Raw genomic sequence first — 25,661 nt, forward strand, 5'->3', positions numbered from 1 at the left:
AAAACATTTTTTCAATGAACATACCCCTGGGACAGTCGGGGCTAGTACATTCCACAATGGCTAGCCTCTGATCTGTCCCGGTTCGCACTTACCTGCATGAAGAAATACTCACTTATAAAATTTCTTCTCCAGCGTTGCCATCTCTGTTGATCCTCTTCTGCGTCCTCTTCCGTGTCCTCTTCTCCCAGAATGCGCCTGCACTGGCCCCTCTCGTCTCTTCCGGTGCGGCGCCGCATTCCTGCACAGCTTCTGGGCATGCCCAGTAGAGCTGCACGATTAATCGTATGAAAATCGCGATCTCGATTCACCCCCCCTGACGATCTAAACCTGACATATGCTCGATTCTTTGCATAGCTGAGGGAGCAGAGAAAACAGCTGTGGAAAACTCCCAGTAACTATAAACAAAATGATTACATTGTATCGTTCCTCCTGCAAACTCCTATCAGCATTTAAGTCTCCCAGTAACTATAAACAAAATGATTACATTGTATCTTTTCCTTCCCTCTGCCAGGGAGAAAGGAAGTTTAACCTCTTAAAGACTAGAACTTTTTCTGACACTTGTTACTTGCAAGTTAAAATCATTTTTTTTTTGCTAGAAAAGTACTTAGAACCCCCAAACATTTTATATATTTTTTTAGCAGAGACCCTACAGAATAAAATTGGCGATTGTTGTAATATTTTATGTCACACTGTATTTGCGCAGCAGTCTTTCAAACGCAATTAATAAACTTTAATGAATAAAAAAAAAAAACGTAACCGTAAAGTTATCCCAATTTTTTTTTGTTACACAGAGAATCGTGAGAGAATCGTGATCTTTATTCCAAGCTAAAAAATCGTGATTCTCATTTTGGCCAGAATCGTGCAGCTCTAATGCCCAGAAGCTGTTTAGCAGGCAATGCGGCATTGCACCGGAACTCACGTCAGGGCCGGTGCCGTCGCATTGATTCCTGGGAGCGATGACGTTCAGCTCCCAGGAATCATTGCAAACCGGAAGTGATGGCGCGGGCCGCGGCCACAGAGGGAGGAAGTGGCAAATAGGTCAGTATTTCTTTCTACAATTACAAGGTAAGTTAAAAAAAAAAAATAATCCTAACTATCCAATTCCTTTTCAGGTGAAGAAGAGCAAGCGGATGGCCACAAAATTGATTAGGTCAATTTTGTGCCCGGAACTCCGCTTTAATAAAAAAATGCGACAATTTAGAAAAAATAACAATATTTTTCTATTTTGACAGTTAAAAAATATCCAATATATTCAATTTTTGTCCTATATTTAGGCCAAAATGTATTTAGCTACATGTCTTTGTCCAAAAAATTCTCAATGAGCGTATTTTTAACTGCTTTAAGAGCGGCAGATTTTACCCCATTCCTGACCAGGAGTGATTGTGCGATACTGTACCCCAATTAAATAGATTTTCCCCCACAAATAGAGCTTTCTTTTGGTGGTATTTGATCACCTGTGCGATTTTTACTTTTTGCGCTATATATCAAAAAAGAGCGACAATTTTGAAAAAATAACAATATTTTTCACATTTTTTTTATATGAAATTCCCTCCCCAAAAAATGTAAAAATCTAAATTTTACATTTTAGGCCAATTTGTTTTCTGCTACATATTTTTGGTAAACAAAATTGCAATAAGCATATTTTGATTGGTTTGCGCAAAAGTTATCGCAGCAATAAACTACGGCAAATTTATGTCATTTGTATTTTTTTTTTAACTAGTAATGGCGGCGACCTGTGTTTTTTTGTTGCGGGATTGCGGCGGACAGATCGGACCTTTGACTGACATTTTTGACACTTTTGGGGGTACCAGTGACATTACTAGAGTAATCAGTGCTATAAATATGCACTGTTACTGTAAAAATGACACTGGCAGGGAAGGGGTTAACTTTTATTGGTGATCAAGGGGTTAATGTATGCCTGGTGCTTACTAATGTGTGTGGGAGGAGGGGACTGTGTGACACAGGGACAGATCGCAGGTTCAGCTATGCTGAATCCTGCAATTTGTCCCTGCCTGTCACTTAGGAGATCAGCCCGCTTTGTTTACACAAACGGGCGGATCTCCACATTTGATCCCAGACGATTGGGGAAGAGCGGTGGTGATCACCGCTGCTCCTCCCCTGGCCCGACTCCCGCTGTGACTGAATACAGTGGGAGCGAGCCTCCGGCGGCGCCCACAAGGGGAGGAGTCCAGCGATGTAGGTCTATGTCGCTGGACGATATCGAGCCACTTTGCTGCAGTACCAGCTCAGTGAGCGGTTGGCAAGTGGTTAAACAAGCCAATGTTCGGCTAAATAGTCAATTATCCTTTAATTGTCAAGGGTTTCAGCAGTGCAGTCTACAAGGTCATTGGATACACTTACATTCGACTCTGTACTTCTCCATTTCCTGAACTTCTGCAATGGACTCTCGTAGGTCGCTGGTAAACCTGAGCCGATCTTGAAGGCTTGGAGCATTGAAGATAATTAGGACCTTCCTTTCACCACCAGGGGCAGCGGAAAGTAATTTGATTCCATGCTGGTAATCTGTTGGGAGGAAGAGATTATTATTATTATACAGGATTTATATAGTGCCAACAGTTTGCGCAGCGCGTTACAATTTGAGGGAAGACAATACAGTTACAATACAGTTCAAAACAGGAGGAACTAGAGGGCCCTGCTCGTTAGAGCTTACAATCTAGAAGGGAGGGTCAAGTGAAAAAAAGGCAATAACTGTGGGGTATGGGTTGATGGAGAAAATGGAGGTACATTTGTTAGGGGTTGGTAGGATAGGCTTCTTTGAAAAGGAGGGTTTTTAGAGATCGCCTAAAAGCTAATAGAGTGGGAGATAATTGCACAGATAAGGGTAAGGAGTTCCATAGGATTGGAGAGGCTCTGGAAAAGTCCTGAAGGTGAGCGTGGGAGGAGGTGACGAGGGGGGCTAGAGAGCAGGAGGTTTTGAGAGGAACGAAGAGAGCAATTAGGTTGGTATTTTGAGACGAGGCTGGTGATGTAGCTAGGGTCTAAGCTGTGGATTGCATTGTAAGATGTAAGTATTTTGAATTTAATTCGTTGGGTGAGTGAAAGCCAATGGAGGGCTTGACAGAGAGGAGTAGAGGACACTGAGTGAGTGGTAAGGTGGATGAGTCTGGTGGCAGCATTCATGATTGATTGAAGGGGGGATAGCCTGTGTAGAGGTAAGCCAACGAGAAGGGAATTGCAGTAGTTGAGGTGCGAGATGACCAGGGAGTGAACTAGGAGTTTTGTTGTGTCTTTGGTTAGAAAGGGGCGTATTTTGGAGATGTTGCGGAGGCAAGATTTGGACAGCGATTGGATGTGGGGTTTGCAGGAGAGTTCAGAGTCCAGGACAACACCTAAGACCTTGGCATGCGGGGATGGGCTGATAGTAATGTCATCGATATTGACAGAGAAATCAGGGGAAGGGGCACGCAGTGGAGGAAAAGTTACAAGCTTGGTTTTGGATGGATTGAGACATCCAGACCGATATATCTGATAGTAAATTAGTGATACGTGAGGAGACTGAAGGAGAGAGCTGAGGGGTGGATAGATAGATTTGGGTATCGTCAGCGTAGAGATGGTATTGGAAGCCGTAGGAGGCTATCAACTGACCCAGAGAGGAGGTGTAGATTGAAAATAGGAGGGGTCCAAGAACAGAGTCTTGGGGGACCCCAACAGAGAAGGGAAGAGGAGAGGAGGAAGTAGAATAGTACGCAACGCTAAAGGTGCGGTTGGATAAGTAGGAAGATAACCAGTGAAGAGTACAGTCACAGAGACTAAAGGCATGGAGTTTTTTTGAGGAGGAGGAGGGGATGGTCAATCATATCAAAGGCAGCAGAAAGGTCCAGAAGTAGGAGTACAGAATAGTGTCCATTGGTTGTGGCCATTAGTAGATCGTTTGTCAGTTTTAGGAGAGCAGTTTCAGTGGAGTGTTAAGGCCGAAATCCAGACTGAAGGGGATCAAGGAGGCAATTCTTGGCAAGGTGGTTGCACGGTTGGTTGTAGACTAGACGTTTGAGGAGTTTGGATGAAAAGGGGAGCAAGGAAATAGGGTGTAGGTTGTTTAGATTGGTTGGGCCCAGTGAGGGCTTTTTAAGTATTGGGCTGACTAGTGCATGTTTTAGAGAGTTGGGGAAGATGCCAGAAGAGAGGGAGAGATTGAAGATGTGGGTTAGAGATTATAGAATAGGGCCAGAAGGTGAAGGTAGCATTTGCGAGGGAACAGGATCCAAAAGGCAGGTTGTTAAGTGGATGTTAGCAAGTAGTTTAGCAACCTCATCTGTAGTGGCGGGGTTGAATGAGGGAAGTAATGATCGCACCTGTGGGCATGAAGCATAAGGCATGGAAGGTATCTGAACAGCAACGATCTTCTTACAAATTGGCTACCACTTCAAACAGAATATTGATACAATCTCCTGGGCAGTGAGTAAGTCGGTGGGAGGGGGTATTGGAGGACTATGTAGAGAGTTAAAGGTATCAAAGAGTTGCCTGGGGCGTGATGACAGGCTGTTAATGAGAGTGATAAAATAGGCCTGTTTGGCAGTGTGGAGACTGGAATTGTATTTTTGGAGGGTAGATTTCTATTGATTGAAATCCTTCTGAAACTGAGTCTTATGCCATAGGCGCTCAAGAGCACAGCTATGCTTTTTCAGACTTCTAGTGTAATCTGTTTGCCAAGGTTGAAGGGGTTGGGGCCTGATTTGGTGTGTGGTGAGGGGGGCTGGTGTGTGTCTAGGCAGGCTAAGAGTGAAGCGTTGTAGACAGAAGTGGCTAGGTTGGTGCATGACAGGGGTGCGATTTTGTCATAGAGGTGGTCGATAGCAGAGTAGAGAAGAGAAGGGTTGAGATGGTGTAGGTTTCTGTGGGTAACTGTATGGTAGCTGGAGGGAGAGGAAGTGGAGGATAGTGAGAGAGTGAAACTAATAATGTAGTGATCAGAGAGAGGGAAAGGATTGTTTGAAAGGTTGTGCAGAGTGCATAGGTGGGAGAAAAAACAAGGTCAAGGATATTGCCCTCAGAGTGAGTAGAAGCATGTATCCATTGCTTCAGGTCAAAGGAGGAGGTTAGACTGAGAAGTTAGGAAGTGGCAGGAGTGTTAGTATTAATAGGGATGTTGAAGTCTCCGAGAATGATTGTGGGGATTTTGGAAGAGAGAAAGTAGGGTAGCCAGGCAGAGAAGTCGTCAAGAAAGGTCTATACTGGTCCAGGGGGGCGGTAGATCACAGCTACCCTTAGAGAAACAGGGGAGAAAAGACGAACGCAGTGTACTTTAAATGAGGAGAGTGACAGAGATGGAGGTGGTTGCAGTACCTGAAAGGTGCTATGTGGGGCTAGAAGGATCCCGACACCCCCTCCCTTGAGTCCATTGGGTCTAGGGGAGTGAGTCCATAGAAGACCACCTTGGGGGAAGTGCACAGGCATGCGGGCACGAGCACGGACATGTTCTAGCCGTGCTCTGCACATCACTGGAGAAATCCAGCTACATACAGTGGCGGGAGACTGGGTGTTGGCTCAGCTTTCTCCCCGGAGGATTGTGAAGCGGTCATGCGGTGGGGATCGGTTGGATTGCCCAGGAAAAGGCCCTACAAGCGCGGCAATCAGAGGGATGGTCTGCGGTCTATCTCCTTGGGGGAGACTCCCTCCCCCAAAATGGAGTTGGGAAGCAGAACGCTCTGAGTGGTCAGGACGCGGCCCTGGAGCAGCCTCGACCTCCCACCCCGGCATCTCCGCACCTGGCAGCAGATTCCCCTTCCAGGGATGACATGGGCGACCCCTTCTCCTCACAGACATTGGGGACATCCGGGAGGTCTCCGGGTGCCGGGGTGAGTTACCAGCTACCCTCCCCCACCCCCTCCTACAGCAGGCCCGATATGTCCGGCTCCCCGGGCTCATCGATGGACCGGAACATGGCTGAAATGGCGGACTCACTATTCAGCCAGCCTAGCCCCACAGGCGATGTTCAGGCATCCCCTCAGGCCCCCTATTTGGGTGATGCAGTGTTACTCGCCAGATTTTCCACAATGCTCCAGCAGGAACTGTCCAAAGCATGTTCCATAATCACAACTGATATTAAACAGGATCTCCAGAGCTTTGGGGCAAGACTTGACACTATTGAGAAAAAGGTGGATGGCTCTCTGCTCAAAGTTAATCAGAATACTAAACTAGTGACTGAAGTTCATGACTGGTTGGAGGAGGCTTATTCCAAAATTGAGGACTTTGTAACGGCGCAACCAGTTTTCCATGTGTGCATAAGAGGTCTTCCTGAGTCACATCAAGACCTGGAAACGGCAGTTCAGGACCTTATGAGAGACTTGATTCCGGACATTTCTCCCCATCAAATGGAAGTGGATAGGGTGCATAGGGCGCTAACTGCGCCCTGGCAGGATGGTGTTTCCTGGGACATCATTTTAAAACTGCACTACTATAGAATTAAAGAGAAGATGATGTCAGTGGCCAGGAACTGCTGGGACCTCACACTGCTTGGTTCCCCAATACAACTGTACATGGACCTGGCCCCCTTCAACGGTGCAGAAGCGCTGCACGCTCAAGCCCCTGCTCCAATGTTTGCTGGACAATAATATCAAATACCGATGGTTCTTCCCATTTTGGCTGTCTTTTACCTTTAATGTCAAGTTTTTTTTTTTCACCAACTTCCACGCTGGAGAGGATCTACTGCTGAAGTTGGGCATCTTGTCCAGAGAATCGCGCTCTCCATGGCCACCACTGTCGGCCCAATTGGATTGCCTGCTATCCCTGGTGTGGTCACATTGAGGCACCCCCTCTGCTAGGCAGCAAGGGGGCAAGAAGGGATGCAATACCTGAACTGCAGCCAGGAATACTTTTGCTTGTTCAGGCTTTCCATTTTGCCTGCCATATGCTTGTTTATCTGTTGTTTTCCTTCCCTGTCAATCCTGGCTGGCGCCGCCTTGGCGACAACGGTTGGCTAAGGTTGGGAACGGTTCACTTATTGCTGATGGTTCCTCTATTGCAAGTTTTATTGGTTTCACTTCTTTTGTTTTTATTTCTCCATAGCCTATTTCAGTTGGGTGACCGGTTGCAAGCCCTGCATACTGGGGTCTTGATAGTGGAGGCCATCGGGCCACCTGGCTTGGTTTTCTGGATAGGGGTCTGGGGTAGTCCAGGGGGATGAGCACCTCCTGACTCCCCCGCCTTAATATGTTTCTCGGATTGTTAACCGGGATGTTACCGTGTGCCACTCCTGTGAACTTGCCCCCCCTCTCACGATGGGGGCAATCTCATGACACACACCCCAGGTTTGGGAACTGGGGGAATGCAATTCCCAGATACTTTTGATTGTGTATTGCATTAGTGCCTTATTGGCATGGGGGATGAATCCTCCTGCCCTTTTCTGCTCTCTCTCTAACTTTCCTTTTTCTCCTCTTGGACCCAGGCTCTGTGTGTTAACCTTGTGCTGCTGCTCCCGGGCTCCCAGGACGGAGGGCTGTTGAATTTTGCTAGGCTGGGGCGTTATATGCTGCGAACAGGTAAGAGTGCACTGTCAAACCACCATGTCACCCTCAGGTTCCTCTAGATTCACACTGCTATCACACAATGTGCAGGCGGACATTTTGCTGTTACAGGAAATGCATTTTTCCAAAACTTCTACGCCTAGATATCTCTTGGTGCATTATCCTCAATTTTATCTATCCTCGGGTCAGGACAAGAAGCGGGGAGTAGCTATTTGTTTTTCTCGCAGGGTCCAATTTGCTCTGGTCACGGTGGTCTGGGATAGGGAGGGTTGGTACCTAATGGTGGTGGGCCTTATTCAGGATCAGCTGGTCTTATTTATCTCTTATTATACCCCTAACACAGGTCAGATAGTATTTTTTCAGGATATGCTGGGGACATTGCTTTCCAAAGCACGGGGCAGAGTCATCCTAGGGGGGGATAGCAACCTCCCACTAGAGAACACATTGGACAAGTTAGTCCAGGGCGTGCCCCGGTTTAAACATGTACTGAAGAAGGGTTCAAAATTGGCCCGACTTTTTCACGACTTGGATTTACTAGATCTGTGTAGGGAATATAATCCGACTCCGAGAGACTACATGCATTTTTCTCATGTCCATGGCGCCTACTCTTGCATAGATCACGTGTTTGCCAGCTCCACCCTTGCCCCGTGTGTGTGCTTTGTGCAGATTTAGGCGATCTCCTGGTCCGATCATTCACTGGTGTTAGTGCAGTTTTCAGCTTTGTGGTCCTCTCCAGGCCCTTCTCCGTGGTGACTTAACGTGGCCCTACTAAATGACCCTGGGGTCCTGGGGGAAATCGAACGAGATATTAAACAGTTTTTCCAGGAAAACAGGCCGGGTGATATGTCCTCTACTGTTGTCTGGGTGGCCCATAAAGCTACCATTTGTGGTAAATTGATTCAAATAGCGGTCAAACTGAAATGTAACTGGGAGAGCATAATAAAAGAGCAGGAACAGTCACTGAGTGCACTGCTCCTTGAGCAGCGGATGCGCCCCCTCATAGATATTCGACACAAAATTGATGTGGCTAGGCTGGCGCTTAACTTGACACTCACAACCCAAGCAGAGAAATACCTTAGATGGTCCTATCATAGATACTATACTATGGGAGATAAACTTACCACTCTATTAGCGTGGAGGCTGGCCTCTTGCCCCTTCATGGTGGCCCTGCCCAGATTGCGGTTGTGGACAGGGGTCCTCTCTCGCAATCCTACCCTGCTTACAACCGAATTCACTAGGTTCTATACCAAACTACTGGGCTCCACTGTTGTACAATTGGGGACTGGCTGAATTTTTTTTTGCCGACCTGCAGCTACCCTCGCTGTTACAGTCCCACGTTGACCTCATGAATGGTCAGATCACGGAAACGGAGGTACTTCAGGCGGTCAAGGGGTTACATCCCACTAAGGCCCCCGGGCCTGACGGGTTTTCCGGGGTACATTATTGTAAATTTCAGGAAGTCCTAACTCTGTGTTATACCTGAAGGGTTTCACATGTACTGTCACTTTAAGGCTGGCTCCACCCAGGAGTGATGACAAGGGTCAAGGGGCAGAGTGGCCATCTTTAGACACATGCAGAGATGTATTGATATGCAGAGCTGTCCTGTAATGCTGTACAGTGAGTCCTGAATAAACAACCGTTGTTCCAGACCAGAGTCCTGTGTCTCTCACAACACGGAGAATATAACAGTGGCGACGAGGATGGGATTTACAAGGTTACTATCCGTGTGAGAAAGGAAAGGAAGAAAAAAAACTCTGGATTGTCAGGAATACAAAACCCACAGAGCCCAGCAGGAAAATGTCATTGATCGGGACATTAAGTGAATTTGATGGCGAACAGACAACGTGGATTTCTTGGATTGAAAGATTAGAACAATATTTCTGTGCAAATGCCATCCCAGGCGACAGGCAAGTAGCAGTTTTTCTGACACTGGTTGGTGCTAGGACATATGACACTCTTAGGGATCTCCTTTTCCCTGAAAAACCAGCAACCAAGACTTTGGCAGAGCTCCTGACACTGTTAGGGAATCACTTCCAGCCTAAACCACTAGAGATTGCAGAGAGATTCCGGTTCTATCAGCGGCAGCAGCAGCCGGGTGAAGATATTAAGGCTTATGTGCTCGCCCTTCGCAGACTAGCCTCAACCTGTTCTTTTGGGGAGTATTTACCAACTGCACTGAGGGATAAGTTTGTCATGGGACTGAATAGTGAGTCTAGCCAAAAGAGACTGTTAACAGAGAAAGACCTTACCCTTACAAAGGCAATTGAGATAGCTTCAGTGATGGAAATGGCTGTGAAAGATACAGAAGCTTTGAACCCCCAGAGCAGAAGGGAAGAGGTTAAAGAGGAAGTTTTCAGAACAGCAGTCAAGCAAACTGCAGCTAACTGTAAATATAGAACCTCACCAACCAGGACGTCAGCTTGCTACCGTTGTGGGAATACAGACCATGATCACAAAGTCTGCCGGTTTAAGGATCAGCTCTGTCATAATTGTGGAAAGGCAGGCCATCTGAAACGAGTCTGCCGTAGTAAGAAGGTGCGAAATAAACAACCTCTGAACCCCAGGACAAAGGCATATATGGTGGGAAGATATCCATCGTCATCGGAATCAGGGGATGAGGAAGTGCTCCACAGATTGGACATACATCATATGCATTCAGCACCCTCAGCAATGACTGTAGAGGTAACCGTGGAAGGAAAGAAACTCAAGATGGATGTAGACACAGGAGCAGCAGTTTCAGTTATCACCCAGAAACAATGGAGAAAACTTCTGATCCGAACAACTGTCCGTCCAACACCAATCAAACTGCAGACATACTCAAAGCAGATACTCCACCCACTGGGGTACGTGAAAGTACAGGTATCCTACAAGGGTCAGACAAAGAGAATGCCATTGTATATCCTAGAACATGGGGGACCCCCTCTCTTTGGGAGAGACTGGATTGCTCACTTTGGCATGCCAGACATCGCCATTAACCCCTGCAACACTGTGACCATCACATCAAGAGATAACGAGGGATGGGTGGAATCCCTGAAACAGCGATTCCCACAAGTCTTTGATCACCATTTGGGAAAAATAAAGCATGACTGTGTGAGACTCAGGCTGAAACCCAATGCCCAGCCTAGGTTCTTCAAAGCTCGGACGGTACCTTTCGCACTCCGAGCAGGTGTGGAAGCTGAACTAAGCCGGCTGGAGGAACAAGGTGTCATCTCAAAGGTAGAGCACAGCGAGTGGGCATCACCAGTTGTACCAGTAAAGAAAGCGAATGGGGACTTACGCATTTGTGGCGATTTCCGCATGGCACTAAATTCTCAACTGGAGATAGACCAGTATCCCCTACCCAGAGTAGATGACATTTTTGCCTCTCTTGCAGGAGGTCAAAAGTTCACCAAGCTTGATCTCAGGCAAGCTTATTTACAGTTTGAGGTCCACCCTTCGTCCCGCAAGTTTCTAACAATCAACACTCACAAGGGACTGTATGAATACAATCGGATGGTGTTTGGGGTAGCCTCCGCCCCAGCCATTTGGCAACGCAAAATGGATGAGATTTTGGCGGATATTCCTTTCACACAGTGCCTGTTAGATGACATGCTCATCACGGGCCTGACGGACCAGGAACACAAGCATAACGTGGAGCTTGTGTTGGCGAGACTGCAAGAACAGGGTCTAAAAGTGAACTTGGCGAAATGCCAATTCATGGTACCTAAATTGGAGTTTTGTGGCCACCTTGTGGATGCAGAGGGTATACACACCACGGAAGCCAAAGTTGATGCTTTAGTAAAAGCTCCAGCCCCGACCAACGTCCAGCAGCTGCGATCATACCTGGGCTTGCTGAACTATTACCACAAATTCCTGCCGGATCTAGCACACACTGTGTTTCCATTAAACAAGCTTTTGGAGAAACACTCCAGATGGAACTGGTCGGCTGCATGCCAACGTGCTTTTGAAGTTTCTAAGCGAAAGCTGTTGGCGTCACGCATGCTCGTGCATTATGACCTCCAAAGGCCTCTCACCTTGGCTTGTGATGCCTCACCCTATGGTCTAGGGGCTGTACTATCTCACGTTTTACCAGATGGGTCAGAGAAACCTGTGGCATTCGCCTCCAGGTCCTTGACAAAAGCAGAAAGCAATTACTCTCACATTGACAAAGAGGCTCTGGCGCTCATATGGGCAATTAAGAAGTTTCATCTTTACCTGTATGGTAGGGAATTCACCATACTGACTGATCATAAACCACTCCTTCAGATCTTTAGCCCTGACAAAGGCATCTCCCAGACGACTGCAGCCCGTCTTCAACGCTATGCCCTATTCTTGGGAGCATATAGCTACAAAATCCAGTATCGCAGCCATGATGCCAACGCTAATGCAGACGCCATGTCCCGTCTGACAAGGACATTAACAGACTCTTCTCCACCTGTCAAGAGTTGTCGTTACACCAGCCTGTCCTTTCTGTCTTCCGGGGAAGTAGCAGCCCATACAGCCAAGGATACCTTCCTTAAGACAATACTCTCCTGGGTACGTTACGGTTGGCCTGCAACTGTCACACAGGATTATGAGCCTTACTTCCGTAGGCGTCTGGAATTAACTGTGTCTGGCAACTGTGTTTTATGGGGAGACCGAGTGATCGTTCCACAGACCCTCCGGAGACACATTCTGGAATTGCTACATACTGGTCATCCCGGGGGCACACGTATGAAACAAAAGGCCCGAGGCTATGTGTGGTGGCCGAACCTCGACTCCGATATCACGACATATGTGAATGCGTGTGCTGGATGTGCACAAACTGCGAGAGACCCTCCTCGAGGGTGCGTCCAGCCCTGGACTTGGCCCACGGTTCCCTGGTTTCGCCTACACTTGGACTTTGCAGGCCCGATCAGAGGACACACCTTTTTGATCATTATTGATGCCCATTCAAAGTGGCCTGAGGTCGTTCCTGTTACTCAGCCAACGACTAAGGCGACGATTTCCATACTGTTACATCTCGCTGCTACGTTTGGATACCCCAGAGAAATTGTCACAGACAACGGTGCACAATTCACAAGCCAGGAGTTTCAGGGTTTCCTGACTGCCCACAACATCAAACACAAGTTGACCGCACCTTACCACCCGGCTACAAATGGTCAAGCAGAAAGGTTTGTACAGACCTTCAAACGCTATTTCAAAGCTACTGTGGCTACAAGTAAACAACAGTCCCTGTCACCCCAGCAGCTGGACTCCTTCCTTTCTGCTTACAGAACCACACCGCATGCAACCACTGGGAAAACTCCAGCTGAACTTCTTTTGGGTCGGCAGCCATGGACTGTTTTGGATATGCTCCGCCCTCAAACGGTCCAGGAACATGTACGGCAGTCCCAAGACAAGAGGGTCGAACACGACGAGATTCCCCGGTTTACAGCCCAGCAAAAGGTATGGGCCCGATCTTATGGCGCTTCCAACACTCGTTGGCTTCCTGCTATCGTCGCAGAGACTTTGGGACCCAAAATGTATAGGGTCTGCCTGGAAGATGGTTCCATTTGCAGAAGGCATGCGGACCAATTGCGTCCTCGTTCTCAGCTGCCCGAATCCCTGACATCGGCTGCACCTCCAGTGTCTCAAGGATCTGCTCCTACCGGATCAGGAGGCATTGAGACTGATGCTTGGGGAGACTCTGAACTTTTGAACTCAGCTCCAACAGAGCCCTCCAGCCCTGGACCAGAGGTCTGCTCACCCTCTGAGCTAGGGAATCCCCTCTTGGCCCCGCCGGTGTCCATTCCGGCCAGCCCTGCTTCCTCCAGCCCCGAGTCGCTGGGTGCCCGTCCTCAACGACACTGTCGCCCTCCTGACCGGTTTCAAATGCAAGACCGGTTACGAGACTTTCGACGGGCCCGCCGAAAGTGATCCGCTGCCATTTTCTCCCCGGAGCTTCCCTGGAAGTTGTTCTCACATCCGGACATGGAAGAAACCATGTAAATCTCCTGAGTTGGAGGACTGTATTGGACAATTATGAGTTACTGTTTTATGCCTGTTCTCGTTTTGTTGTTTTTTTTTTTGTTTTTTGTTTTTTTTTTTAGGTATGGATGGAAGGTGTTATACCTGAAGGGTTTCACATGTACTGTCACTTTAAGGCTGGCTCCACCCAGGAGTGATGACAAGGGTCAAGGGGCAGAGTGGCCATCTTTAGACACATGCAGAGATGTATTGATATGCAGAGCTGTCCTGTAATGCTGTACAGTGAGTCCTGAATAAACAACCGTTGTTCCAGACCAGAGTCCTGTGTCTCTCACAACACGGAGAATATAACACTCTGCATCTATGTGTTTTTTTTAATGCCCTATGTGACTGCTGTCTTCTCTTGCCTGTGCCAGCAGGTGGTGCTGTGGAGCAGAGGAGCAGAGTGCGGGATCAGAGGCTGTCAGGGTGTGCAGGAGAGAGGAGTGTGTGTGTGACCGACTGCGTGTGAGTAGCCCCCCCCCAGGAGAGCAGCGGTGGGGAGCGATGTTCGAACCCCCCCCCCCCCCCCAGAAGCGAGCGGGTTGTTAACCCCCCCCCTCTCGTTGCGGGTGGCGAGTGGTACAGTAAACCCCCCCCTTTTGCGGTGGGCGGCGAGTGGTGCGGCCCCCCCCCCCAGACAGAGGGAGCAGAGGAGACTAGCGGAGCAAAGGCTGACCGGGAAGTGACAGAGGGAGGTGGGTGCAGAGCGGAGACTGCCTGTCTGAGGGAAAAAAAAACAGCCAGGAACTGCTAGAGACAGACTTAAAGGGACACACACTAGGTAAGTAAGACTGGTGACTGAGATTGTACACTGACTGAGGGTGTAGTGTAGTACCTGAGTATCTGTGAGTACCTGTTACTACCTGAGTATCTGTGAGTACCTATCACTACCTGAGTGTTGTGCGTCTGACTGGGCTGTGCTACTGAGTGTTGTGCGCCTGACTGGGCTGTGCGACTCAGTGTTGTGTGTCTGACCGGGCTGTGCGACTCAGTGTTGTGCGTCTGACTGGGCTGTGCGACTTAGTGTTGTGCGTCTGACCGGGCTGTGAGATTGTGAGTGTTGTGTGAGTGACCGGTGTCAAGTGAGGGGAGTGGAATACCAGAGGGTGAGAAGGTAGCGTTAGGAAGCCAGGAAATAGCCACATAGGATAGACTTAAATCGCTGAATTCCCATTAGATTAGAGAGTAGGTACAATGCCCAGTGGGTGTGGACTCGGTGTACATCTTGTAATATGTATGCGTTCCTCAGACATGTGATCGAGGGCGAATACAAATGCGCAAAATGTAAGCACGTTGCTTCCCTGGAAGCTCAGGTCCTGAATCTAGGGAAGCAGCTGGCAACACTGAGACGAATGTCCATACCGGAGGAGAGCCAGGATTGTACCAGTCAGGTGCAGACAGGGGCCTGCACAGAGGTGGGCGGAGTATCGAAGGTGCAGGCATCAGAGCAGAGCAGAGTAGAGGGGTGACAGTTAGGAGGGGTAGAAGGGGACAAGGCAAGGAGGCTGATCCTGGGCTGGAGCACCCCAATAAATTTGCCCCGTTGCGTGATGTTGGGGAAACCAGTCAGGGACCAGCATTGCTGGAGCAGAGCGACGCCCCTAGCTGCCAGGGGAAGAACTCCTCCAGTGAGGCCGGGAGAAAGGGAAAGGAAAGACAGGTGCTGGTGGTAGGGGACTCAATTATTAGAAGGGCAGACAGTGTAATCTGTGACAAAGACCATGTGCGCCGAACAGTCTGTTGTTTGCCGGGCGCTCGGGTTCGGCACATCGCGGATCGGGTGGACAGATTACTGGGTGGGGCTGGGGAAGACTCAGCTGTCATGGTACACGTGGGTACCAATGACATAGGCAGAGGAAGACGGAGAGTCCTAAACGATTTCAGGGACTTAGGCGTTAAGTTGAGGACTAGGACCTCCAAGGTAGTATTTTCCGAAATACTACCTGTACCTCGAGCCACACCAGAGAGGCAGCGGGAGATTAGGGAAGCTAACGAGTGGCTGAGGAGCTGGTGTAGTAAGGAGGGTTTTGGGTTCCTGGAGAACTGGGCCGACTTCTCAGTCGGTCACCGGTTCTTTGGTAGGGACGGATTGCACCTAAATGGGGTGGGTGCAGCCGTACTGGGTGCGAGGATGGTCACAAAGTTAGAGGGGCTTTTAAACTAGGGAATGGGGGGGGAGGGTACAGATGTAGAATTAGCCAGGGGAAAGCAAGTTTCAGAGGGCAGAAATGGGGGCATTAGCGGTAGGGTGTTCGGAGCTCCTATACCCAGGGTGGGTACGGGGAAAAAAAAATTAAGAGAGCAGCCTAAAAACATCAAATGAGGATATTTGTAACCGGTCAATATTACGAGGTTTGTATACCAATGCCAGAAGCCTGGCCAACAAGATGGGAGAGCTGCAGCTGCTGATGTTTGAGGAGGACTTAGATTTAGTGGGGATAACTGAGACTTGGTTCGACAGCTCTCATGACTGGATGGCGACCATTCAGGGGTATTCCCTTTATCGCAGAGATAGAGAGGGTAAAAAAGGGGGAGGGGTATGTCTGTATATTAAGAACAGCATACAGGTAAATATGAGGGATGATATTAATAATGGAGCTATGGACGAGGCAGAATCCCTATGGGTAGAGCTTCAAAGGAAAGGCACGGTGGGGAAGGTAATATTGGGCGTATGCTATAGGCCCCCCAACCAGAGGGAGGAGGGTGAGGCAGACCTCATGTTACAGATAGGATTGGCAGCAAGGATGGGAAATGTCATTATAATGGGGGACTTTAATTATCCTGATATAGACTGGGCAGAAGGAACCACGCATTTAGCAAAGGCTTGGCAGTTCCTAAATGTTTTGCAGGACAATTTCATGGGTCAGATGGTGAATGCCCCATTCAGATGGTAGACTGTACTCTGTCAAGATGAACATCCTTCTGTGGGTGTTATATCTATTCTGCACTCTGCCAGTTGCGCAGAAATGGTCTGACTTGCTTAAATTTCAGGGTCGCATCCTCTCCTTTATCTGGGGGAACAAGAGAACGCTGTATACCCCTAAAGCCAGGGGTTGTTTAGGGGTGGTGGACCTGCTGAACTACTATTATGCGGCACAGCTGTCTTAGCTGGTGTGATTCCACTCTGAGGGGTCCTGGATGGTGTGGATGGAATTGGAGGCTAGCTCAGTCCCTGCAGGGCCTGGTGGTCTAACATGTTATGTGGTTGTTGCCTAGGGATTGCCCTCCCATTCTATGCTCAGCCTTGTCTCATTCCTTGGCCATTTGGGATTGCTTGTCCAGGACTTGTGGCTTTAAATCTGTGCATGTCCCCTTGGTCCCTATTCTTATCAACTGTGGGTTTCCCCTGGGTCTCTCCCCCAGATCCTTTCAGTTGTGTACAAATAAGGGATTGGCTTGCATAGTGGACTTTTGTGACCATAGGGGTATCCTCAAATGTCAGCAGTTGATAGAAAAGCATGCCCTGTCTGAAACTGAGTATTATTGGTTTGCACAAATTGATTATTACCTGCAGTCCCTGTCTGACCTGACTACAATGATTTGAATGGAATATTTGTGTTGTAAATATGACAAACTACAGGGGTATATATATATGATTTATAATATACTTGAGGACTTGCCCCTAAAGCTTCACTATATGGAAAGGTGGGAGATGGATGTCCAGGAGGTTGTGGAGTTGGCAGACTGGCATGCTATGGCCTAGGAGGCTTTCAGGTCTCTGGTTAATACTTCAATCATTGAGTCTAGTTATAAAGTGCTCCTGTGTTGGTACATGGTACCAGCCAGGATTGCATCTTTTGTGGCAGGAGTATCCCCTTTCTGTTTTTGGGGTTGTGGCCAAGAAGGCATGATGTTTCATGTTTGGTGGCAATGCCCTAAGGCTTGATGCTTTTGGATTAGAGTGTAAAATTTTCTCTACACTCTCACACAAGTAAGTTTAACCAAGTCCACTCAGCAGGCACTATTGGGCAGAAAGGTAGACACAGCCACTAGAGTGCAGAGGTGGCTCATGACGTTCATATTTACTGCAGTGAAAATAACAATAGCGAGATCCTGGAAGTCTCCTTCTATGCTTAACAGCTCATTTGGAGGACAAAATGTGCAGGTTTGACAAGGTATGGGAATTGTGGATTAACTATCTCATGGGGGGTTCCTAGGAGAATTGGGGGGGGGGGGGGGGGGTCTGGGGGTGGGTCCAATTATACTTCTTCCTCTTTCTTCTTTTCTTTTTTCTCTCCTTTTCTCTAGGCTCTCTTTCCTTTACTCTCTCTGTACAATTTCTCACTGTTGCTTATATGAGCTTATCAGTGGTAATGTTTTTTAATGGCTTTATATTTCTTGTCCCCGGCTTTAGGCTAGGGCAGGACTCTGCAGGGTCACAATGTTGCCTCCAGCCCTGGGACTTACACAAAGAGAGACCAAATATTTGGGTTAGCTGGATCTGTCTATCCATGGTAATGCTCCCTCCTGACACCTTATGGTTCCTGTTTTCTGTTAATTAGGGTGTAGGCCTTTGCCATGTTATTGTGCTAACCTCCTATAGTGGTGTAGACTAATGTTTGCTACTGTTGTACCACTGCTCACAGTTATTATGCACTGATTTTTATGTGTATATTTTGCACTACTTTTGTATGTAGGTTGAAAATTTTTCAAGATTAATCATTGAAATGAAGAGCACTTTGGGATAGGGCAGCAGAAGACGTAGTGTTTGATCTGTGAAGCCAGGTTTTGGTGATGGTGAGTAGATTAAATGAGTTAGTGTTGAAATGGTCATGGAGCTCTAGAGCTGAGTTTATTACAGATGGAGCAGGTGTTTCAAAGGGTGCAATAGAAAGGGAATCTGGTTTTATGAAGAAGAGAGATGGGAACGAGATTGTGCTGACTGTGACTATAGCCAGAGGGTGCAGGGTAAGTGGGGTGTGGAGTACGGATAAATGATGTAGGCTCAGGGTTTGGGGATATGTCTCCAGAGGCTAGGAGAAGTAGAAAGGTGTGGTTGGTAATATGAGAGAGTTTGATTTATATGAAGGGATTTGACCCAGTGTTTTGGGGGATTTGTATGCATGTGTCTTTAGAAAGAGCAGATGGTATGTGCAGTATTAAGGTGTGGACAGAAATGAGGGTGATATATCTAAGCTTAGGGGTGAAATAGGATAGAGGACAGGACTGTCAGAAGTAGTAGAGAGTGCATTTTGGAATGAGACAGCTGAAGGTGATAGAAAAGGTTACCTGTAGTCTATGTGTTGTATATTTCAGTCTTTCCTGTGTTCATTCCCTTTGTGCATTCTCTGAAGTGCAGAATCAGAAGTGCATCCCACTTAGAGAAATCGCCCCCACTTTGAGAAGAGCCCCCAAAAGCAACGTGCCCCCCAGCACACGTGCCTTCCCCAAGAGATGCTCTACTTTTATACTCTTAGACCTTGGGTGGGGGCTTAGCCAATTAGTAATCAGGAATTGATTACTTAGGGATGGTTAAACACAGCTGTTTCACTTCACAAAGATTGACAGATAACTGAGAGATATCTCTAAAGGTTTAAGGCTTAAATTTTCTCAAATTTAAGATAAGAAAACATAGGAAGGATAGTCTACAGATGGATAAACAAATAAACATACCACATTAAAAACAGTATAGAAACACAAAGCACAGAATTGTTCTGTTTGAGATGAATCAAAGTAGGAATAAAGAATGTAACTATTATTTACAAATATCTATTATTTCGGCAATATCAAAGTGAATATATCTTGCTAATAGTTTCTAAATAATGTATGTTCAAAACTTCATCATTAAAATGAAAACCTTGTGGCCTGACAAGCTAGACAAACACAAGTGCTGTTTGTATGTATATGCTGTGGTGCATTACTGCAGGGATCCTCAACCCTGGCCTACAGGGCCCACTAACAGGCCAGGTTTGCAAGATAACTGAAATACATCCCAGGTGATATCATTTGCTGCTCAGCAATTGCAGTATTCTAATCTGCATCTCCCCAAGGTAAGACTTAAATTCTAGCCTGTTAGTGCACCCTGAGGACCAGAGTTGAGAACCACTGCATTACAATATACAAAGAACAAGTGACCTCAAATGTTATTTACATGCAATTTCAAGCTACAGCTTTTTCCACCATTTTCAATGGAGTAAGGATTTTGAGTTTGGAGAAATCACTTTTTGGTTATATTTGCAGGACAATCCTCCCTATGGGGCCAGACTGGAAAACCAAACAAAATAAATCCCACTTTAGCTGTCAGATTTCACCTCTACTTCTGTTCTGCTGGCAACTCTAAATTTAAAAATTTATCCTAATTTGAGTCTCAGTGACAGTAGTCTCAAGAAAAGACGTCATTTCCCAAGTGGGGACACAGATAGCAATAAAAGCCTGACAGAGGTCACTAACTCGGGTAAACCTCTAGCCATCAACACCTGACGTTCAACAGCCAAGCCATCAACTGTAAAGCAGGATAGAAAATTTGTCCTGAGGACAGCAGATCTTCCCTAATAGGAAGCTTTCAAGGAACATCAGCAACCAGCCACACCAGATGAGAGTACCAAGCCCAGCAGGGGCAGTCTGAAACCATTAAGATGACCAAAATCCCTTCTGCCTCAATCCTGCGTAGAAGTCTTGGCAGAAGTTTGAGAAGCAGGAAGGCATAAATCAGTCAATACTGACCCCACAAACCCACAAATGCATCTGTGGCATCCGCCAGAGCATCCCGTGACCAAGCCAAAAACCTCTACAACTTTCTGTTGAGCTGAGACACCAACAGATCCACCACACCTCAGGGATGCCCAACCAGAGACACAACTGATGAAACACCTCCAGATGAAAGGACCACTCCACTTGGTCCAATGCCTGCTAACTGAGATAATCTGCATTGTACATTTCCAGGGTGGAAAACTGGCAGCAGAGAGGGCTGGAACAAACCATTCTGCCAACCTTCGAATGCTGGCTACCTGCCCAGTCACCAGGACACTTCTTGTGTCCCCTTGGTGATAGACATAAGCCACAATCATGGCATTGTCTGATTTAATGAACACTGGACATCCCTGAAGACTATCCGTCCAATGGTATAGGCACAGTCTGATCGCTCAGAGTTCAAAGACACTGATCAGTAGTGTCTTGGAACTCCAAGTGTACAGATCCCATGAGCAAAATTTTGGCCAAGGATGCCTCCCCAGCCAGACAGACTAGCATCTGTGATGACCACTGTCCAATACAAGTGGAGGAAAGATTTGCCCAGCCAAAGCACCAGAGAATGAAGCCACCATATAGAGACTCCTTCATTCCCTGGCTCAGCCAGATCTGATAGTCCAGAGACTATGGAGTCTTGTCCCATTTGACCAGAATCTCCCTTTGCAGTGACCTCATGTGGAACTGTGCAAACAGAACCACCATCAGACCCAGCACCAGAATGCAAGTTCAAAGGGAAACCATCTGCTGGACAGCAGGGAATGAATTGCAGCCTGCAATTCCTGGAGTTTGTCCAGAGAAAGGAACACTCTTGCTGAGGCCAAGTCCATAGTAAAACCATGTCAAACATCCCAGGAGCCTTGAGGAAGGGAAGAGGTGTTTTCTCAATCAAGCACACCCTGCTGCTTGCATGCCTGAAATAAGGACAGATGGATCCATGGAAGTAAACACTACATGAATTTATCTGCCCTTACTCAAGATGGCCACAGCCAGAAATGCTAGGGGGCATTTTTCAAAGTGATTTTTGTTTGAGCAAAATAAAGCATGGAGACATATAACATCTTTGAACATTAAAAATAAACTAAATAGCATTTTTGGTATGTGGTGCTGGGGTGCAGTGTAATCCAGCTTTATTGAGAATATTTCCATATTTGCTAATTCTATGCTCAGTTTTCAGTCTATATGTTTAAATATAAAGAAACTCTAATATTCTATTCTTTATACAAAAGAGATGACAGCACAGTACTGTCTATGTAATTTTCTTACTTCCAAAGTGTACATGGAAAAAACAAGTACAATGCAATCAACATCATGTTGAATGAGAACATCCTTTGCTCTGCCCCTTGTGTTATGTGAGAACCTACGGGCTAGAATGTGTAACTGAGAGCGGCATGGGGTCTGCTCTATAGAAAAGAAAGATGGCTTCATGCTTCCTTTAAAGGGCTATTTGACTCCTCTCAATAACACCTACAGTTCTCTTGCTGAACTTATTCACATATGTGCAGATTTGGGCAGAAGAGGGAAACAAAATAAGGAAAATGTATCACGTATTATCCTTTTTGAGGCTGGATGCTACTACTCTAGACACAAGCATATCAGCTCTGCAGATAATAAATAAGATGTTATTAGCTGCAGTCCTGAGACCCAACCTGCAACTAATGCAGTACTTCATTTAGGGGGTAAGAGCATACTAATTATTTGTGTCTAAGACTGTGTAGCTGCAAACTATGCATGTACATTGTTCTGTGGAAATGGGTGCAAAAATTAATGTTTTTAGGCAGGGCCATCTCAACAAATGGGCAATCTAGGCAGTTGCCCAGGAGCCCTACTTGCCTGAGGGGCCCCAGCCATGCATTAGTCCTCGATTCCCATGTGCATCCCACCGCAGGTGGCAAGTGCCTGACAGCCCTGAGCTGCTGTCAGGCTACTTGGGACATGGAGGGGGAGCCCACAACTGCACGAATGCCTGTCCACTTCCATGGGATCAGGCACACACAGGACAGTCGAGTCTGACTCCCATCCATGGGTGTTCACTGGACCCAGACACAAAACTTGGAAGCTGTCATTAGCCTGGCACTACTGTAATATTGCCTTATCAATAACTTGCATTTTTATTTACATGGGTGATTGTGTAGACAGGGCTCCAGTGCACTGCATTGCCCAGGGCCCCTTAATGCTCTTAAGATGGCACTGTTTTTAGGCTATTTTCATGATCCGGCTGATTGCTTTTTATTGATTTACCACATACTACATTTGGCCATTAGATGGCGCTAAGTAGCATCATCTAGTGGCCAAATGCAGTATTTTCTGTTTTAAAACCAATGAAACAGGATTGACCAGCACAGGAAATAGCCTTATAATATTTATTTTCTCTATTCGCCCTTTCAATAGACTACTTTCAATGTACTTTTTTTTTTTTTTTTTTTAAATATACATATCTTTGTGTGTTATTCAGACTCCTGTATGTTACCTATAGATAGTAGCAGCCTCCAGGATGATTGCTACCCATCCAGAATTCACCTGGACAGTACAAGTACTGAATCATGTGTCTGAGTTTCAAACCACCTGAAAACCGGATACATCATTCAGATTGGACTGTGGCCAGCTCACCAAGTAACAGAGTATAGACAGAGCATAGGTGTGCATATGGGGGACCTGGGCACACCATATTCATCAGGGTTGCCAACCCCCCTGGAGAGCTGGGTGCATTTGTGTAAGCCGAGTGTCTGTGACACTCTCTCAAACTGGCCAAAGCCACTTTCAACCCCATCCCCCTGCATTGACAGGAGAGGAGAGAAGGCTTGATCTGTTCCTCCCCTGACCACTTTTTCTGCCCACTCATGCTCCAATGAAAGCTGTCAATATCCAAGCCTCCATCCTGGGAGTGAGTAAGCTCACCATCCACAATCTGTGACTGAATTCTACCCCCTCCCTCTGAGCAAGCAAGTACACTAAGATAAGAGAGACTCAGATGTAAGAGGGTGCTCTGTGGACTCTGATGCAAGGGGGGCTTTGAGAACCCTGATTTAAGGAGGAATGCTGGGGGAATAAGTGGGAGCTTTGGTGAGCAGCAACCCCCCTTACATCAGGGCTCCCCTTTACAACAATAAACTGCTGCATGCCACTGAACAGGACCAATCCTGGACAAGTTCACAGGGTGCACTGCACCCAGGCGCTGCAAGCTGAGGCAGAGGAGGGGCACCAAAGCTCCAGCAGTAGCAAAGTCCTCCCCTCCTGCAGCACTAGTAATCTAATTACTGTTTCCCAACCCAGTTGTTACTGACCATAAAATGCTGTTACTATAGTGGCCAGCAGTGTAACATCCATCCACATCCAGTGATGATTGGTGGGGAAGCAGGTGGCAGATACAATCACAGTGAGTGGAGCTGTCAAAATCAAGCATTGATGTTGGGATGGGCGGGGCCAGTATACAGGGCTCCACCCCCTTGATCTGTACACAGACAAACAACAGCTATCAGGGAGGAAGATGGCAGGCAGCAGGATAATTTGAAACTACTCTATGTGCACACATATTGGTGTATAATAAACCTGAATTATACACTGCTGTGGATGCATATACAATAGTTACAATTGGTCCTAGTCCTACCCCCTGCCACCTTCCTCCCCAGCCAGCATGTCTTCTAGAAAATGTCAGCACCTTACTAACACATCATGTGAAGGGAAAAGCAGGAACTTTATGTTCAGTGATAAAGTACACTGGGGGACCATTTTGGAGAGTGCACCAATCCACATGTCATGCAGGAAATGCTGGTGTTGCTGGCACTTGTTACCTGGCAGATGGAAGTTCAAGTAAGAGTACCAAAATGCTGTGTAATTTCAAGGGAGGTCTGAATATTCTTTCATCTAGACAGGTGAGCCAGATAGGATGGTAACCTGAGCCTGACTTTCCATCCCTGGGCATCACTGACAATATGTGTATAGTGCACCACTACCAGGGTCAGCCATGTGTGTTTCCAGTAGGTAATGCACCCCCCTCTATCACTCAGGTATAAGCACTGTGGATCTTCTTTTCTTTAGGCTCCTTTCACACGGTCTGCTGTCCAGTGCAGACCGTTCTCTGCTCAGCAGGGGATCATAGTTACATAGTTACATAGTTAGTGAGGCTGAAAAAAGACACAAGTCCATCCAGTTCAACCTATGATGTGTGTGTGTGTGTTTGCTTTTAACCGTACATTGTATACCCCTGTATGTTGTGGTCTTTAAGGTGTCCATCCAATAGTTTTTTGAAACTATCAAGGCTCCCCGATGATACGACTGCTTGCGGAAGAGAATTCCACATCCTTACCGCTCTTACAGTGAAGACCCTCTTACGCACTTTAAGGTTAAACCGCCTTTCCTCAAGTTTTAGTGAGTGGCCACGTGTCTTATTGTATCTCCTTTCTCTGAATAGTTTGTTCCTTATGCTAGGGTCGCCAGTACAGTATTCGTACATTGATCTCATATCCCCCCTCAATCGTCTCTTCTCCAGAGAGAATACGTTCAGTGCTTGTAGTCTTTCCTCATAGCCGATGTCTTCCATTCCCCTAATTATTTTTGTTGCCCTTCTCTGGACTTTCTCCAGTTCCAGCACATCCTTCCTGAGGACCGGTGCCCAGAACTGGACAGCATACTCCAGATGTGGCCGGACCAGAGTCTTGTAGAGTGGAAGAATAATCTCTTGATTTCTGGAGTGAATCCCCTTTTTTATACAACCCAGTATTCTGTTGGCTTTGCTTGCGGCAGCTTGGCATTGCATGCCACTTCCAAGCCTGGTGTCTACCAGTACCCCCAGGTCCCTTTCCATCCTAGACTCACCCAGAGGTTCCCCCCCTAGTGAGTAGCTTGCTTTCTGGTCCCCAAGTGCATTACTTTACATTTTTCTACATTAAATCTCATCTGCCATGTAGTTGCCCACCCCGTTATTTTGTTCAGGTCTGCTTGCAAGATTTCAACATCCTGCATAGAAGATATTGGCATGCCTAATTTAGTATCATCTGCAAATACTGAGATTGTACTAGATATCCCCTCCTCTAGATCATTTAGGAATAAATTAAACAGGATTGGTCCCAGGACAGAACCCTGGGGGACACCACTTTCCACACCCGCCCAATCAGAGTACTCCCCATTAATTACCACCCTCTGGACTCTCCCCTGGAGCCAGTTCTCTATCCAGGTACTCACCTTATGGTCCATACCTACCTTCCTTAGTTTGTACAGTAAGCGTTTGTGGGGAACGGTGTCAAAGGCCTTTGCAAAGTCCAGATACACCACATCCACAGGCTTACCTTTATCTAAGTGGCAGCTCACTTCATCGTAGAAGGTTAATAGATTGGTTTGGCATGAACGATTTTTCATGAATCCATGCTGATTACTACTTATAATACCGTTTTCATTACTAAAGTCTTGTATGTGGTCCCTTATCATCCCCTCCAAAATTTTGCAGACTACTGATGTTAGGCTGACCGGCCTATAGTTACCCGGGATATATCTCGGCCCCTTTTTAAATATTGGTACCACGTTGGC

The 25,661-nt window shown here is 47.0% G+C and overlaps 1 protein-coding gene across 2 annotated transcripts in view; it reads right to left on the reverse strand.

Annotated features, from left to right (window-relative positions):
* IQSEC2 (IQ motif and Sec7 domain ArfGEF 2) overlaps nt 1–25,661 on the reverse strand; it is a 525,300-nt gene that overhangs the window by 24,432 nt on the left and 475,207 nt on the right. For both annotated transcript variants that reach the window (XM_082262910.1, XM_082262909.1), the window contains one exon: nt 2,362–2,523. In XM_082262910.1, coding sequence (XP_082119036.1) covers nt 2,362–2,523 — 162 coding nt within the window. The remainder of the gene's footprint in view (nt 1–2,361; nt 2,524–25,661) is intronic.

The sequence above is a fragment of the Pelophylax lessonae genome, assembly GCF_965119305.1.
Source record: "Pelophylax lessonae genome assembly, chromosome: 7".
NCBI lineage: Eukaryota > Metazoa > Chordata > Amphibia > Anura > Ranidae > Pelophylax > Pelophylax lessonae.